General features: G+C 45.2%; 1 protein-coding gene across 9 annotated transcripts in view; it reads left to right on the top strand.

Moving 5' to 3' along the window:
* The window catches only part of TANC2 (tetratricopeptide repeat, ankyrin repeat and coiled-coil containing 2), a 654,191-nt gene that overhangs the window by 395,471 nt on the left and 242,817 nt on the right, over window positions 1-15,903 (top strand). For all 9 annotated transcript variants that reach the window (XM_019548480.1, XM_019548478.1, XM_019548477.1 and 6 more), the window contains one exon: window positions 8,685-8,871. In XM_019548480.1, coding sequence (XP_019404025.1) covers window positions 8,685-8,871 — 187 coding nt within the window. The remainder of the gene's footprint in view (window positions 1-8,684; window positions 8,872-15,903) is intronic.

Genomic DNA, 15,903 nt, shown 5'->3' with positions numbered 1-15,903 from the left:
TCTTACATGATGACCCCACCACATGTTTGGCAATTAATGGTGCCACAAAAATGTTATACACAAAATGCATAATATTTTTGTGGCTGTTTTCCATCACACCTTAAAATGAACATTTGGCAGCACTGGAGTCTCCAAACCTGGAATGGTTAATTGTCAGATGAAACTGGGACTACACTGGGGCTGCAGCTAGCCCCAGGATGGTCCCCAGCAGCTCACAAGCAGGTAGCTCTGGGACCATACTGAGGCTCAAACCAGCCCTGGGGCAGGCCCTGGGAGCCGGGCGACAGTCAGCTGATTTTTGGGTACCTGGCTTTTAGTTTTCAGCAAGGGAAGCCCAGGATCATGATCTTGGATTCTCCCTGCACTGGCAAGTAGGGTGTGAATGGAAACTGATCCCCGATCCCAAAATTACATGTCCTACCATGGATGTGTGGCATAGCAGGAGGCACAGTTGTTGAGATCGGGGATCAGATCCCCTTGTGCCTTTAAGTGAATCAGTCAGCAGCCTAGCTTAGCAATGCAGTTGGTTCAGTAAATGATATCACCCATAAAAAGTCTTGCCTCTCAATAATATTCGTTGTTAGTACTACTACTACTACTACTACTAATATGATATTTATATGCATCTCTTCATTCTGAGTGATCCAAAGGTGACATTTATGGGTGACATTGTTTCAGCTAGGTAGGACTGTAGCAGGGATGGGCAATTATTAGGGCTGAAGGGCCACTTAATGAGAGCTTGAGGAGCGCACACACACGTGCATGTGTGCTCCCTGCAACTCTTCCTGCACCCCCTCCCCGAGTCCCCAACATGTGGCTGCGTCATCTAGGAGCCATTCCAGCTGCTCCAGCTGCACCCACAGATACCCCACGCTTCCTAGCCCTCTTCCCTCTGCACTCTCTCCCTGCCAGCAGGAAGAAGCCTACCCGAGCTTTGAGTCTCACTAGGGGCTGGGCTCTCTGGTCAGTGAACGGCCACAGGGTTGGAGCTGAGCACAAATAGCTTCAGCAGGAAGAAGCCTGGCCAGGAGTCAGTGCCCCCTGCCTTAAAGCGTACACAGGGGGCAGGGCACGGTGGGCTAGGATGGGGTGGGGAGTGGCTGCTTGGCCTCTGGAGAAGGACGAGGGGCACCAAAAGCCAGAGCAGCTGTGGGCCACATAGAGTTCTCCTTCAGAGGAACAGCCACAAGCTAGATAGAATCATTTGGTGGGCCGGATCTGTCCTGTGGCCATATTTTATCTACCCCGGACTATAGATTAGGATTATAGGATTATAAAAGTGGGTTGATGGGTTTGTCTGGGTGATTGTCATATTTGTAATTTCACTAATGTATTCCTTCAATTTTAGGATATTACAGGCTTATACTGAAATCAGTGTGTTTACACTGGTGGAAAGCTAGTCCAATACAGGAATGACTTGGGGCCCAAACTTCTACAATTTACAGAGTCCTGACTTGTTCAGGATGTTCTATTTTCCCTCAAATGACTGATTGCCTTCTGAGTGAGCAAGAATTTTCACAAGCCACAGTGTGTTGTGTGAGATATAAACAGCTTCCATCTAGCTACACATGGGATCTTTCATCTTATTTAGAAGCCAGTTACTCTTTCACATATCCTATTTATTAGGGCTGTGTGAGTCTTCGGGTGCCGATTTGATTTAGAGGAGATTCGGCCCAATTTGGTGGCCGAACCTCGGAACCTGAATCGAATCGGGGACCGATTAAAAGGTCCAAATCAATTTGAAGCTCTCCAAATCAATTTGGAAAAGATTTGGAGAGCTTTGGTGATTCAGGCAGTCCCCACCTGCTGCAGCAGGGAGCTGGACCCGGACTCCAAGCTGGTAAGTAGGGGCCGGGGGAAGGGGGGCTGGAGGATGGGAAGGGGGAGCATGGGGGATGCCCACCAGGCCTCATCCCCTCCCTGCTTCCCCAGCCCCCTCATGGCTGCCCTGCCCATCCCAGCTCTGGGCCCTTTTAAAAAAAAGCCTTGACTCACTGGCTGCTGCCTGACCGGGGGGGGGATCCCCACTGCCCCCCACTGTCCCATGCTGCATGGGGCGCTGTGCCACGAGTCCCCCAACCCCCGCCTGCTCCCCCAGTCTCCCCATGGCTGCCCCACCTGCCCCAGCTTCAGCCCTTTAAGAAAAAAACAAAAAAAACCCTGAACTCACTGCTTGTGCAAACCCCCCCGTGGGGCAGTGGGGGGCAGTGGGGATCGCCCCCCCACACACACCTGGCAGTACCCGGCGAGTCAGGGTTTGTTTGTTTTTTTTAAAGAGCTTGGAGCTGGGGCAGGCAGTGCAGCCATTGAGAGTGGGTGGGGAATGGGGCCTGTATGATTCGGAGAGTCAACTAATTCAGCAGCAGCTGAATCTCCGAATCATAGAAGTAGGGTCGGAAGGGACCTTGTAGATCTTCAAGTCTGACCCCCTGCCTGGGTGGGAGAAAAACTGGGCTCAAATGACTCCAGCCAGGTAGGCGTCAAGCCTCCTCTTAAAGACCCTCAGGGTAGGAGCCAGCACCACTTCCCTTGGAAGTTGGTTCCAGATCCTAGCCACTCTGACTGTGAAGTAGTTCTTATGGATGTCTAATCTAAACCTCCTCTCCAACAACTTGTTGCCGTTATTCCTTGTTATGCCAGGGGGTGCAGTCGATTCGGGACAATGATTAGAATCACCGAATTGAATCACTGTCCCCCAAGTCGGCCCAATCTGAATCCTGAAGTGAATACTAGCTGCTTCACACAGGCTTACTACATATAAACTGTCAGTCTTAATCAGTTTTCAAGCTTTATGCCAGCAAAGAAAATGTTAACCTTTCAAAAATGCCTGTAGTTTGCAAGCAGTGCACTTCCATACTGAGTTTTCCCAGCAATGCTGAGTTAAAATGATACTTTAAAAATGTCGTGAATTTTATATAACTGCTATAAAAATATTAATTGTAGAACAAACAGCTCTATTAAAATTAATTCTTACTGTGATTTCCTCTACACCAATATCATTTTACCTGATGGCAAGAGATTATTATGCAGGGGGCTAAACATTTTAATCGGACAACAGATACAATTGCAAGAAGAACATGGTAACAGCAGTGCAACTAAGCTTTTAGGAAATGAGAAGAAACTTTCTCTTCTTGTAATGGTTCTCTTCTAAACGTGGTTTGAGGGAACCAGTCTGTTCAGAGGATATCAACAGTGCTGAGCTACTGAGTAGATTTGGTGCATTGTAAGCGAAACTACATGGTCCATTGAGTCTCCAAGCTACACAGGAGAGCTCAGTGATTCAGTGGATCAAGTATGGAAACTTTACCTTGAGCACTATGATTGACGGTCAGTATACAAAGAAAATGACATTGGTTTGCTGCTCTCATCTCTGGCAACCAATGTGTTTGTAGAGGCAAGTTTATAAACATTAAATATGCATGAGACAAGGATTTCTTAGGATGATATCTTTTATTGGACTAACTGTGTAGTTTGGATATTAGACTTATCCCAGCTACATAATTGGTCCAATAAAAGATAGCACCCTACGAAATCTTTGCCTCACACATAATTTTTGGAACATCATAGCTACAAAATCACTTTCACACTATCGTAAGCGTTAAATAGGCACTTCAGTGAAAATGTACCCATAAGTATACATATAATGCACAGTGAGGTTGATAGGCATTATAGTGGTGGGGGAGGAGTTGAGGTGCTGGCTTCCCTTTAACAACTGAAATGTGTATGAGCACTACTGGAATTTAAATCAGGAATTATTCCTGCAGGGATACTGAAGATATTGAGTTTGTTTTTAGTGCAGGTTGTGCAGATTCAGTTTTTGGAAGAGGCTTAAAAGTTAGCTTTTTTAACTTAATTCTAGAAAAATGCTAACAGCAGTTATGTGCATGGTCTGATGTACAGTACTATGTAACTTTTAATAAGTAACTACATTTGATGGATAAAATCACTTTAACTTGGTTATGGGCCATGTATCTCCTCCCCAACCAGGTGTACCTCAGTAACTGCACTGTGTGCACCTACATGTGCAATTAATTAGAAGCAATAAACTCCAGACCAGTTTGATCCAGAGTAAAGTCCCATGCACAGCATCTACAAGTGCGCCCAGGACAGCAGCAATTAGAGCTGGGGTGGAGCAGTTTACTCCAGAACCGGGGCAACAGGGGGTCAGCCTGGGGCTTCAGGTGGCAGTGTCAGGTGATGGAGGGGCTGGCTGGGGCACAAGGGTGCTAAAAATGCAGAGCCGTGTGGCTAGGCAGCAGACAGGAGTGTGACCCCTGCTGACTGGGCACAATTTATGCACAGTCAGTGTCTGCACATGCATTTAACTGCAGTTTATACCCTGGCGTAAAATAGTACTGTCCCTGACAGAACTATCTTATGGCAGCATTAATTAGTTTACTGTAGCCTAATACCATGACACATGTAGACAGTGACACTTTACTCTGCAGCTAATTAGTCTAGTCTGCAGTTAAGCACATGTGTAGATGTGGCCACTGTGTGACATTTTTGTATCCAAATATAGGCAGCCCCCACTTAATGCTCTTAACTGGTTCTGGGAAAACAGAGCATTAAGCAGAACCACGCTAAGCGAAACCTATTTCCCCATAGGCATTAATGTAAATAGAAATAATTGGTTACTGCTGCTTGTTGTAGCTTTTCGCCATCACTGCCACCTCTTCCCACCCCTCCGCCTGCCTGCTGGCTGCTCTGGCCCCACATGCCAGCCCACGCCCCACACTCCTGCTGGCTCTTTCACCACAGGGCCCCTCACTCACTGCTTCTTGCCGCTGCCACTTCTTCCCACCCTGCTGCCTGCCAGCCGCTGCAGCACCATGTGCCAGCCCAGGCCCTGTGTTCCTGTTGCCCTACCCTGGGCCCCTGCCACCACTGGCAGGGGCTCTGCACTCATGTCTGCCTCCCGCACTTGCTGCTTTTTGCCACTGCCGCTTCTCCCCACCTGCCAGCCACTCTGGACCCATGTGCCAGCCCAGGCCCCCCACTCCAGCTGCCCTGCCCTGGGCTCCTGCTGGCCCTGACCGCCCACTCACTGCCACTCACCACTTCTTGCCGCCATTGCTGCTTCACTGAGCGCTATAACGAAACTGGCTCAGCGTGAAGTGAAATCAGGTATGATTTTTAAGTAAGCGCTATAGCGAAATAGCGCTAAGTGAAACCGCGTTAAGCGAGGGTTGCGTGTTGCATAGGATGGGATAGAACCAAGTTAATCTGTATCTCTAGAAGCAGGTATCCTTTTTTGTTAGGGAAATATACACATCATCTGTGTGTTCTATAGCTTAGGAGTAGATGGAAGATTTCATTTTTACCCCTGGGAACCTTATGCTTCTTTTATTACTTCAACAAAAATCTCTGTTCATAGTATTGCGTCATTAAGTCTGCTGGGATTCCTTTGTACCAGGATTCCCTTACAAGGATCTCATAGGTCCTTTTGATGATTACTGTTTTAAAATGCAAATCTATTTTCTGGTGTCACATTTTTGCCTTGTCCTACCTTTTAAGGGAAATACATTGCTACTGTAACATCTGAAAACTCTGCACCTGTTGTGGAAACCATTTCTACTGGAGAAAGGATTTCCTTCATTAAGATGTGCAACGTGGCACTTCTTTCACTAGGGCACAAAAGAGCATTGTTATTTTTCTTGAATGAAAGAAGCCATTACAAAACAACACAGAAATTGCAAAAGGCCAGCTAAGACTGCTGACCCGATAGAAATGATGCAGAGATCTTTATAAGATTTCCTGTATGCATTATTTCTTGCAATAAGCATTAAAATAAAGGTGAGCTAATGCAGTATGTTTGTCACCAGGAACTCTGGTCATATTGAAAAGTAAAAACATTTTACCTTAAGTCTCCCAGGTAATACTGATACATTGGGGAGGGGGTTGTTTTCTGTTTAGCACAGGGGCGGGCAGTTGTTGCAGGTGGAGGGCCACTTAAGTTTTGGCGAGCTGTCGGGGGCCGCATAAGTAGTTTTGGCACCCAAACCCTGACCTTTGCCACCAGAAGTCCCTCCCTTTGTCTTCTTGGGAAGGGGGGGTTACTATCTTAGAACCAGAAAAAAAACAAATCATACACTAGAAGTCAAACACCTACTATATTTTAATTTTATTACAAAAAGTATTTGTCATGACTTGTGATTGTGTACTGTATATAGAAGGGATTGTATAATAACTCAAAAATAAAGTGTCACTCTTTTATATTCTGTGTGAGCGTGGGAGTGTGGGGGGCTTGTGAGAGGATGTGGCTGTGTTGGGGGGCATAGGATATGTTGGAGTGTATGTATATGTTGGTGGAAATTGTGGGGGCAGGGAGTGGGTGTGTGTGGGGTAAGGGAGGGTGAGGAGTGTAGAGACCCCCCACACACTTCCCCCGTGGTGTGCAGCAGCAGCAGACGGGGAGGTCAGGGTGCTCGTGCCTGGTGCAGGCACGGCTCCAGCCACTACTGCACGGGGGGAGGGAGTGGAGCCTGCCCTATTGCCAGGGCTCCACGCTGCACGCCTACAGCTCCAGCACTCACAGCAGGGGAAGTCCTGCACTGGAGCCTGCTGCTTCCCCTGCTCCCTGCTGCACAGGTCGCTGTAGTCTTCTGGGAGTGAAGGGAGCCCTGCCTCCTGTTTTCCTGCAAAGTCCAGTGCGGGGCTTCCCTACTGTCAGTGTGAAACTGGAGGCGCCCAATGCAGAGCCCCTGCAATAAAGGGGGGCCAGTGCTGTGCTGTGAGTGAGGAGCACACCCCCGCGTAGCCTGCCCTGCTGCTTCTATCACAGGGGCTCTGTGCTGTGTGGCTACAGCTCCACACTCACAGTGGGGAAGGCCCATGCTGGACTCTACAGGGAAACGAGCCGGGGCTCCCTCCGCTCCTGGCAGAGTGCAGGGACCTGCACAGCAGGGAGCAGAGGAAGCAACAGCTTCTAGTGCAGGGCTTTCCCTGTAGCAAGTGTTGGAGCAGCAGGTGCGCGGTGTGGAGCCCCAGCGATAGGGCAGGCTCCGCTCCCTCCTCCTGCACAGTGCTGGCCAGAGCCGCACGCTACCAGGCTTCTGCACCAGGCATGAAGGCCCTGACCTCTCCCGATCTGCTGCTGCTGCTAGCAGCTGGGGCTGCATGCCATGGGGGGAGTAAGTGGAGAGTCCCTACACTCCTACACCTTGTCCAGCTGAGCTCCAGACTCCCACTGCCCCTCTGGGTGCAGGCTCCATGCTGTGCTCCCGCTTCTGCCCACCTTCAACTCCACCCCCCCCACCAGCCCCACTGCTTCCCTACCTGCTGCCCCAAGCGAGCAGGTTCTGGCTGCAGCAGGAGCCCTGCCTGGAAGCTGCTGGCTGGGCAGAGCCCTTTCACCTATGAGGGTGGGAGTGAGACCTAGTAGGGTATGTTGGGGGTTGTACATGTGGGCACCTCACTCCCACCCTCATGGGTGGAAGGGCTGGTTTGGGTGCAATTCATCGGGGGGGTGCTGCAGGCCGCAGGAAAGTGCCTGGCGGGCCGGATGTGGCCTGCAGGCCGTATTTTGCCCACCCCTGGTTTAGCACAGCTGCATACTAACTGGGCACGCCTACACATCCCATTAATGCACAGTGATAAACTCTGGAGCTTATTGCTTCAGAGTTTATGGCTCCTGAGAAGCTCCTGGGCATGCTGTTTACACAGGCATGTGGACTGCAGCCCACTGAGCTAGATTGGAGCAGCCCCAGCTGGCAGGAGGTCCAGGGGGTCAGCCTGCCAGCCCAGGGCCAATCCAGCTGGGCTCACTGGGCTGCAGAGGAGCTGACTGGGGCATGAGGGTGCTTCATTGCAGGGCTTGACAGCAGGCAGCCCTTGTACTGAAGCACCCTCATGCCCCAGGCAGCCAGGTCAGTGTCTATATGTGCACTGCTGTGCATGAAGACATTTCTCCGCAGGGTAGTACTTGTATTTACAAGTAATACCCTTCTGCAGAGTTTATTCATTTTGTGTTCTCTAATAGGAGTGCATGTGTAGATGCCGAGACATTTACTGCAGAGCTAATTAGTCGGCTCCACAGTAAATCTCTCAAGTAGATGTGCCCACTGGAAGCAAAGTGCTAAACTACCCTACAAACTTGAGTCATGACACACAAACAATAAAGTTACTTCACAGTGGATGCGTCTACGTGTGCCACCATGGCACCGTTGTTCCTGCGCTGTCTTTAGTACTTCCAAAAGGAAGTAATAAATGACAGCACAGTAGCAGCCAGTACTGCGCCGTGTGCACCATGCATGGTTATTTTTAGACACTACATCGCTGTAGCGATGCTCTATAATGGGGGGGAGAAGTGCGTCACTATGGCAATGTAGCCGTGGCATCACAGGTTTTGCCTGCAGATGTTACGTTGCTGTAGCACATTGCTATGGTGACATAGCATTACATGTAGATGCTCCCAGTAAATCTCAGCTTGTACAAACTTCTCTAGATTTCCAGTTGAACTTAGGGCATAGGGTCTTTTGTAAAAGAAATGTAAAACAAACTATCAGTGCTTTTCATTTTTTCCAGATGCAGAGTCTGAGTACACTGGGCATTTTCACATTGTAGAGTAAATCCATTTTTTGTTCTTTATTATGAGTCAAATTCTCAAGCGAGAGGTACAGAAATACTTTTTTTTTCACAGTAATTGATCATGGTGAATGATGTTTCTGGTTTCGTTTTTTCAGACCTCAGCGGTAACTCAGAGGATAAGTCCCTGCTCTACACTGACAAGCAGCACAGCCTCACCACCAGCCAACAGTCCCTGTTCCACCCTCCCTCCAGTCAGTACAAACGTCACATCCAAGGATTGCAACTATGGGGCTGTTACCAGTCCTACATCCACTCTTGAAAGCAGAGATAGTGGTATTATAGGTAAGTAGTGTCCTCTCTCTGTAATATAGCTTTTTTTTTGTAATACTAACCTAGGCAATCATTTTTTGTGTTTGGTGAACAGGTAGTGTTTAAGATTACATGATGGGGCTGTCTGACTTGACTACTATTTAACAGGACATGCTAGCATCTTTCAGATTTTTACCATCTAATATGGCTGAGTGGAGGTATTCTCCATTTCTCACTCTCCAGGGTTTGATAAAATTGTGCAAAACGAATTAATGTTGGCATGAGTATCAGGATGAAAGAGATTAAGAGGGTTTTTTTTAAGTCCTAGAAAAAATTAAAATGAAGATATAAAGAAGGCAAAACTTTGTTTTTCCTTCATTGTATGCTTTTTCCTTCTTTCCTCAGTATTATCTCTGTCTTCCTCTTCCCATTTTCTCAGATGCGCTTTCTTTTGCTCCTTTTCAACCTTCTTCCCCAAATCCTACTTTTTCTGCATGACATTTTCCCTCTGTCTGTAAGGTTACATTTTTGGTCCATGGTCACCATTTCTGGATGCTGAAGAGCACATAATACTGGTGCTTATGTACCAAAGCACTGTAGGATTTGCAGTAACAGTGCTTGATATTGAGAGATTAGTCGCAATTGTTTTTGTCAGTCTCTGCACTAAGTTAAAAATAGTAACCCTTCCTAATCTAACAGTGTTGGCTTCGTAGTTTTAGAGGAGTTACAGTAATTAGCTTATGCAGAGTAGTCCCTACACTTTTCCTGTGAGGTTGTCACATCAGTCACCTTCAATCTTCTTTTTGTTTTAAAATGAAACAGAAAGCATTTTCAGTGTCCTCAACCCCTGTGGTTGACCACTGGAAGGACAGTACTCCCAAGAGAACGAGACCTATTACAGTTTGTATGTCCCCTATGAATGACTGCAGTCTGTACCTGTGACTTGTCTGAACCTTTAGGTGAATGAGCTCCCCTTCTTCCTCCCATGCTTGCTAGTTTTCTGCAGCACAACCATCAGCAAACCTAGCCTATAGCCTCATACTTTGTCCAAGCTGTTTACAGTACTATATTTACTCAAATCCAAGATGAGGTTTTTACCCTCTGTCTACAGGGGGGGAAACGAGCTTCATCTTAGATTTGAGTACCAGATCTCCACATCTGCCCTGGCCCCAGTCTTAGCCCAGGGCCAGAGCCAGAGCAGCAGTGCAGGTCAAGGGAAGCAGCAGCAGCATAAGTGTGGGATGGGGCAGTAGCACATTGGTGGATGTCACAGCAGCACGCACTGCTTTGACCTGTGCTGCTGCCCCATTCCCCCTTCCCCAACTCACACTGTTGTTGTATCCCCTGACGCACTTGGGTCGGGGGGGGTGTGGTAGTAGTAACACACCTGAGGAATGGAGCAGCAGTGCATTAGGGGATGGGGCATGCATCATGAATGGGGACTCATGCCGCACTAAACATTGGTGAGGGGGGTCATCTTAAATTCAACCTTGTCTTGAATTCATTTAAACATGGTAGCTCTTGTATGTAGAATGGAAAGAAACACATTTGGATGTGGTATTTTAGTTCAATACCAATAAAAGACACAATTGAGGAAAAATGAATTGCTGTGTAAATCAAGTAGGATGTTTCTAGCTCAGTAGTCCTTCTCATGTTTCCAATATTGAATGTTTTGCTGGCTGAAGGAATTGTATACCTTTGTAGCTGTCAACATGATAAAAGAAAATGGACAAACCAGACTCAAAATTTTATAATTTTCCTAGTCATTGTTTTGTTGGTTGGCTGATCAGGAAATCTAGACTTAATTTCAGCATTTCCACTTCCAGAAAGTGGCAAGTGTTTATATCCCTTTTGCTTTTGTAATGGTATTTTATAAATTACTCCAAATTAGCTATTCAGTGGTTTAATGACCTCTGGGTGAGTTCTGAAGCATAACGCTGTTCTCTGTTTGTGGTCCTTGGTCAGAACCTCAGTCTGTTCAATCTGCAAGATCCATTAAATGAAGTTATCCTGGGAATCATGAATGACAACATAGTATCTGGGTTAGACCAGATTATAGTTCGTGTCTAGGCCTGTGAGTTATTTTCCATCTAGGAAATATGGGAAAGCTCTGAAAAACTGTGGAGTAGTTTTTCCCTATTTTTTTCCTTTCTTCCAACAAAAAAAGAGTTCAGCAGGAATTTTTTCAACCAGGTCTAGTTTTTCCATACTTCTGCTCTTTTCTCTAATGTGTATGGATATTTTGACCACTGTGGAAGTTGATTTATTGTAGGAATTGACATGCAGTTTTGTCATTAAATTAGAGACTTCTAGAGGTATGATATAAGTCTGTGGTATTTCCTAATCACACTGAGAGATGATTATTTGCATGACCAAGCAAGCTGTGGAATGATCTTTAATGCAGTATACAGTGGACAGAATCTTCTCCAAATATGTCACATTTCACACCTTTTGTAAGATTAGTCTGGTTATCGCTGAGAGAACACATGTTAAGGACCTCTCTTTCCAAAGGGGCAAGGATCAGGTTTCTCCTTTCGATGCTTTCCCAGTGTAGAAGCCTTGCTAAATGCATTACAGTTGCCTTCTACTACATGTATACATACCTATAAACAGATGAATAACGTAGTAACTGTAATTGGCATGAGATAATATTTCTATTTATCAGCTCAGGTGAAAAAGGGAGGTACCGTTACTGAGGAAAAGTGAACCTTCTAAGGAAATGTGTAGCTCTTCCCCTATCATGAATAAAGATTGGGAAGAATACAGGAAATGCTTAGAGGATTTCTCTCAACAGGTTAGATTGACAGGTGCACAGTCTTGAAGTAGGAGTCAGAAGTCTTGGGATGTAAACCCTTTTGAAAGTGATCACCCTAACCAAGAATGCATCTGAAAGGAATATAACAGCATTTCCTGTATTCTTCTCAGAGAGAAGAGGTCCTCATCTTAAGGACCTCTCTTCCCAAAGGGGCAAGGATCAGGTTTTTCCTTTCCTGTATTCTTCTCAATCTTTATTCATGATAGGGGAAGAGCTACACATTTCCTTAGAAGATTCACTTTTCCTCAGCAACGGTACCTCCCCTTTTCGCCTGAGCTGATAAATAGAAATATTATCTCATGCCAATTACAGTTACTATATTATGTATCTGTTTATAAGTATGCATACATGTAGTTTATTTCAAAGCCATCCCATTATCATATACTTTGGGTCACCAGACTCCTTGCTTCTAGGAGTCTCATGCCAATATCTAGATATGGTTGGGAACTGCAAGACACATATTCTGTAGATTTTGCCTTCTGAAATTCCCATACATGAGAAGAGAAGAAATAAATAGAGTTACCCTTCCATTCCATGATAATATTTATTAGGGACATGCAGTATAACAGCTACACATGCATTTTCAAATTGAGTTTGCACTCTCAGTTTGCATAAAGATCCACTGTAACACTGCTACATATTATTAGATGCCTTGAGGGTCTGCATCCTAGACATACCTGCCTCTTTTTGGCACAGTCTTGCTTCTTTCATTCAGGCTGTAAATCTCCAGGAATCTGGGCAGGAGCATTTCTAGTAGCACATCACTCCCTAGAAGTAGGAAGCTGCACTGCACTTTCTCTCTCTTCAGAGCCCAATTGCTTAGCAGCTGGTTGTCAACAAAAAAAAACCCTCCCCTGCTTCCTTTAGGGTAGACTCCACACTGTATATGTCAGAGGTGTCAAAAATATGGCCCATGGACTGGATCTGGCCCATGGAGCTGTCCGATGCCTCCCGGTGCTTCCTGTGGGTTTCTGAGCCATGGATATGTGGCAGTGGTGGCAGCTCCTGAACCATACAGTGCAGCCTGGCAATGGCTTCAGTAACATGCACTGCAGCGTGGGCTGTGCAACACAGCCCAGTGGCAGCAGCTCTGGGGCCATGCAGCATCACTCATCCAGCCTGTGGGACCAAAACAGTTTGACACTCCTGATGTATGTCAACCCACATTTCCCTAGCAGCTTACGAGCTACAGTCTGCCTCCTTTCCATCTTTTATGTGCAATCCATATGGAATTCTTTGGTTTCAGTTTCTTAACAATTGAAACCAGGACACTAGTTTGCTGGCACATCATTTGTGTTCTCTTACCTCTTAATAATGTCACAATCGTAAGTCACCTCTGTATTGTATGCTAAAATAAAATACAGTGGTTCCTGAACTGTTTCAGAGAGCTGACTAGTCACGTGGCATTTGTCTCGCCTTCTTGCTTCCAGCTGCCAAGTCACATTAAAGACATCTAACAACAGAATACTTCTCTAATATTACTTTTCACTTAAACAGATGCTAGGTTTTCCTCTGGGATGTGGGATGTGATCACAAATTTGGGGATGAGCCAGAAATCTTTGCTACTAGGATGTGGTCCAAACTGAAATAATTATGAAAGGTCTGGTTTCAGGACAACAAAAAACAGCAACAAACTCATCTTATTGTGCCTGCCTGTTATTTGTACTTGGTATAAAAAAATTGGGTTTTTTTTTCCATAATGTATCTGAGCACATCTTAACATCATTTTACCCATTTACTTTGATGGTCTCTGTGGATCCATTGTCAAACTTGTATATCTTCATTTACATACCTAAATTTCTGGTTTAGGCATATAAATAAGGAACGTGCCTTGGGACTTTGGTGGATAACATGGGTATTTAAGCAACTATATATAGATGTAAGGCCCCAATCTTGGGAAGTCATATTTAGAAATTGGTCTCTATGGCTGCATCCACACAAGCAGGGGCATGTGCTTACACAGCAGCACAAATAGTAGCAGCACAAATTAGTGCCACTACTTTTTGCCTCTGCGCATACCCCTGCACATGCAGTTTGTTGTGGGACACAGTCCCGCTGTAGGCAAACTGCCTGTGCTTAGCTCCTCCTGGCTCCCAGTGTGCTGCTCTGGCTGGACTACGTGTACTACAGAGGTGGGGGGTGTCTGGCTGGGGCACAAGGCAAGTTCCTTATTTATATGCTTAAAGCAGACATTTAGGTGCATAAATGAAGATATAGAAGTTTAACAATGGATCCTCAGTGCAAGGCTAGCTGGCAGGCAGCCGTCACACTGAGGCACCCAGCATCCCAGCCAGCTATGGAGAGGCACGTGGAGATGGGGGAGCAGCACACTAGGAGCCAGGAGGAGCTCTGCATTTGTCCTGGTGCATGCTATTTTGGTGTGCTTTACGTTGTTTTTTTTCTGGGGGTTCTTTTTGCTACTGGGAAGTCCTGGTATCAAATTTTGCCCCCGTGCTGCAAATTAGCAACACCACACCCAGTTTAACCTGCAACCTGCAGTTTGTGGCGCAACAAAGAGGTTTGTATCATCACAAACTGCATGTGCCTGCAAGTGTGAATTCAGCCTATGTGTCAGTTCCATTGGTGCTCTGCAAGTCCAGTTCCTTCTGAATTATTTGATTAGTGTGAATTTCCTGGATGTTTTCTAGATCTTGTTCCCATGGTTTTACATCCAGATTATAAATAAAATGAATTGGCCGCCATCTCCTGCTTACTGAGCTCCAGAATAAATTCATTGTTTGTGCTAGTGTTGGTTACTTTGAAGCCCTGTACTGTCCAGTGGGAACAAGGTTGGCATATTTAGCCATTCAGTGTATCAAATACTTTAAAAATACAGAGTCCTTCAGGCTCTAGCACTCTGCACTTCTTCAAGGACAGGAATATGTACTTCCTAAAAAGGAAACTCCCAGTTTCTCTTTTAGATGAATTCTGTTGATGATCTATGCACACTTCTAAAGGGTTTTGCTCTGCATTTCCCATGAAGGAAAACATCTGTTGATTTTAATCTGCTTCCTTCAATTAATTGCATTTGTTTAGTTGTATGAGAGATGTAGGTTCCTACCCCAACATTTTATTCTATCATTTACTGCTATATCCCAAATTATATTTTAACTGCAATTGCTGTGGTGGCATTAACAATTCTTATTTGGCTGCAGCATTGGTTATCCCTATGTGCATTAAGAACAGGGTGATTTTTTTTTTCTACTCTTTTTTTCAATTTAAGGAAGGTTGCTGGTTTTTTATATTATTTAACTGGAGCTGTTTTCTTTCTTTACGTGAACGCATGTTTCTCTGAAACATACAAACTAGTTGGTTTAGCGATCTTATAAATCATACAAGTGAGGCAGCTGGTTTGTATAGTTCTAAGCTTACTTTTCTTATCACAGTTCTGTTAGAAAAGTACAATCTAGGTTATAAGCATTTTTGTACATCATTATTCCCTCCCCCCCACATTTTGTAGGCTCCGTCTCGCTAGCTTATGCATTATATAAATGATCTTCAGAATTTCAGTTTAAAATATTTTGGTTATGTGATGGAGAGATGATAATTGTGCCTTGAGAAGAAAAAATAAGCCCTGCAGATAAAGGAAAAGCACCAGCTAAATATTTATTCTTATGACACTTATGATAAGGCTTAAAAGTTTATTTCATTTACATTTCTTCTTGTAGCTGGCAAAATTCCTAATAAGTGCAAAACTTAAGGTGTAAAAGGAAAGGAAGTTTGGGGAGGTGAAAGGTAAGGTGACACCAGAGATAGAAACAGGTCATTGCTTTTTCCTGTGAGCCACTGAATTCTTTTCTTGCAAGGAGAGTAACTGGTGAAAATGTTGACCTGATTTTAACCCCAGACTAGCTTCCAGGTTTTTTTCGCTCTCACAACATAAAAGCAGCCAACTGTTAATGTTCAAGAACTGCTACTGAAAAAAAAACTGGTAACAGAATCACGTGCTTCTGAGATGAAAACTCGTACATCAAGTTCCAGCAAGAAACAGAGTTTTAAGTCTTAGTTGCTAACCGTTTAAATAAATTAGAAACTATGAGTGATCACCAGTTGTCTTATGCAAGACAACGAAATAAAATATAAAATACAGGGCTTGGCATGTTTGTTGCAGTCCGCTACTTTGTTTGCAGTCTTTAGTTGCCTGAAGATTCAAAAGAATAACAGCTTTGCATTTTGAATCTTCCTGGGAGAAGCAGCATTTGTGGTTGTGCAGTTGAACCAATCATGGAATGGATGTGTATGTTTCTTCC

Source organism: Crocodylus porosus, unplaced genomic scaffold, assembly GCF_001723895.1.
Source record: "Crocodylus porosus isolate Cpor-Errol unplaced genomic scaffold, CroPor_comp1, whole genome shotgun sequence".
NCBI lineage: Eukaryota > Metazoa > Chordata > Crocodylia > Crocodylidae > Crocodylus > Crocodylus porosus.
Note: the sequence above shows the minus strand (reverse complement) of the source record. Positions and strands in the feature narration are given on the sequence as shown.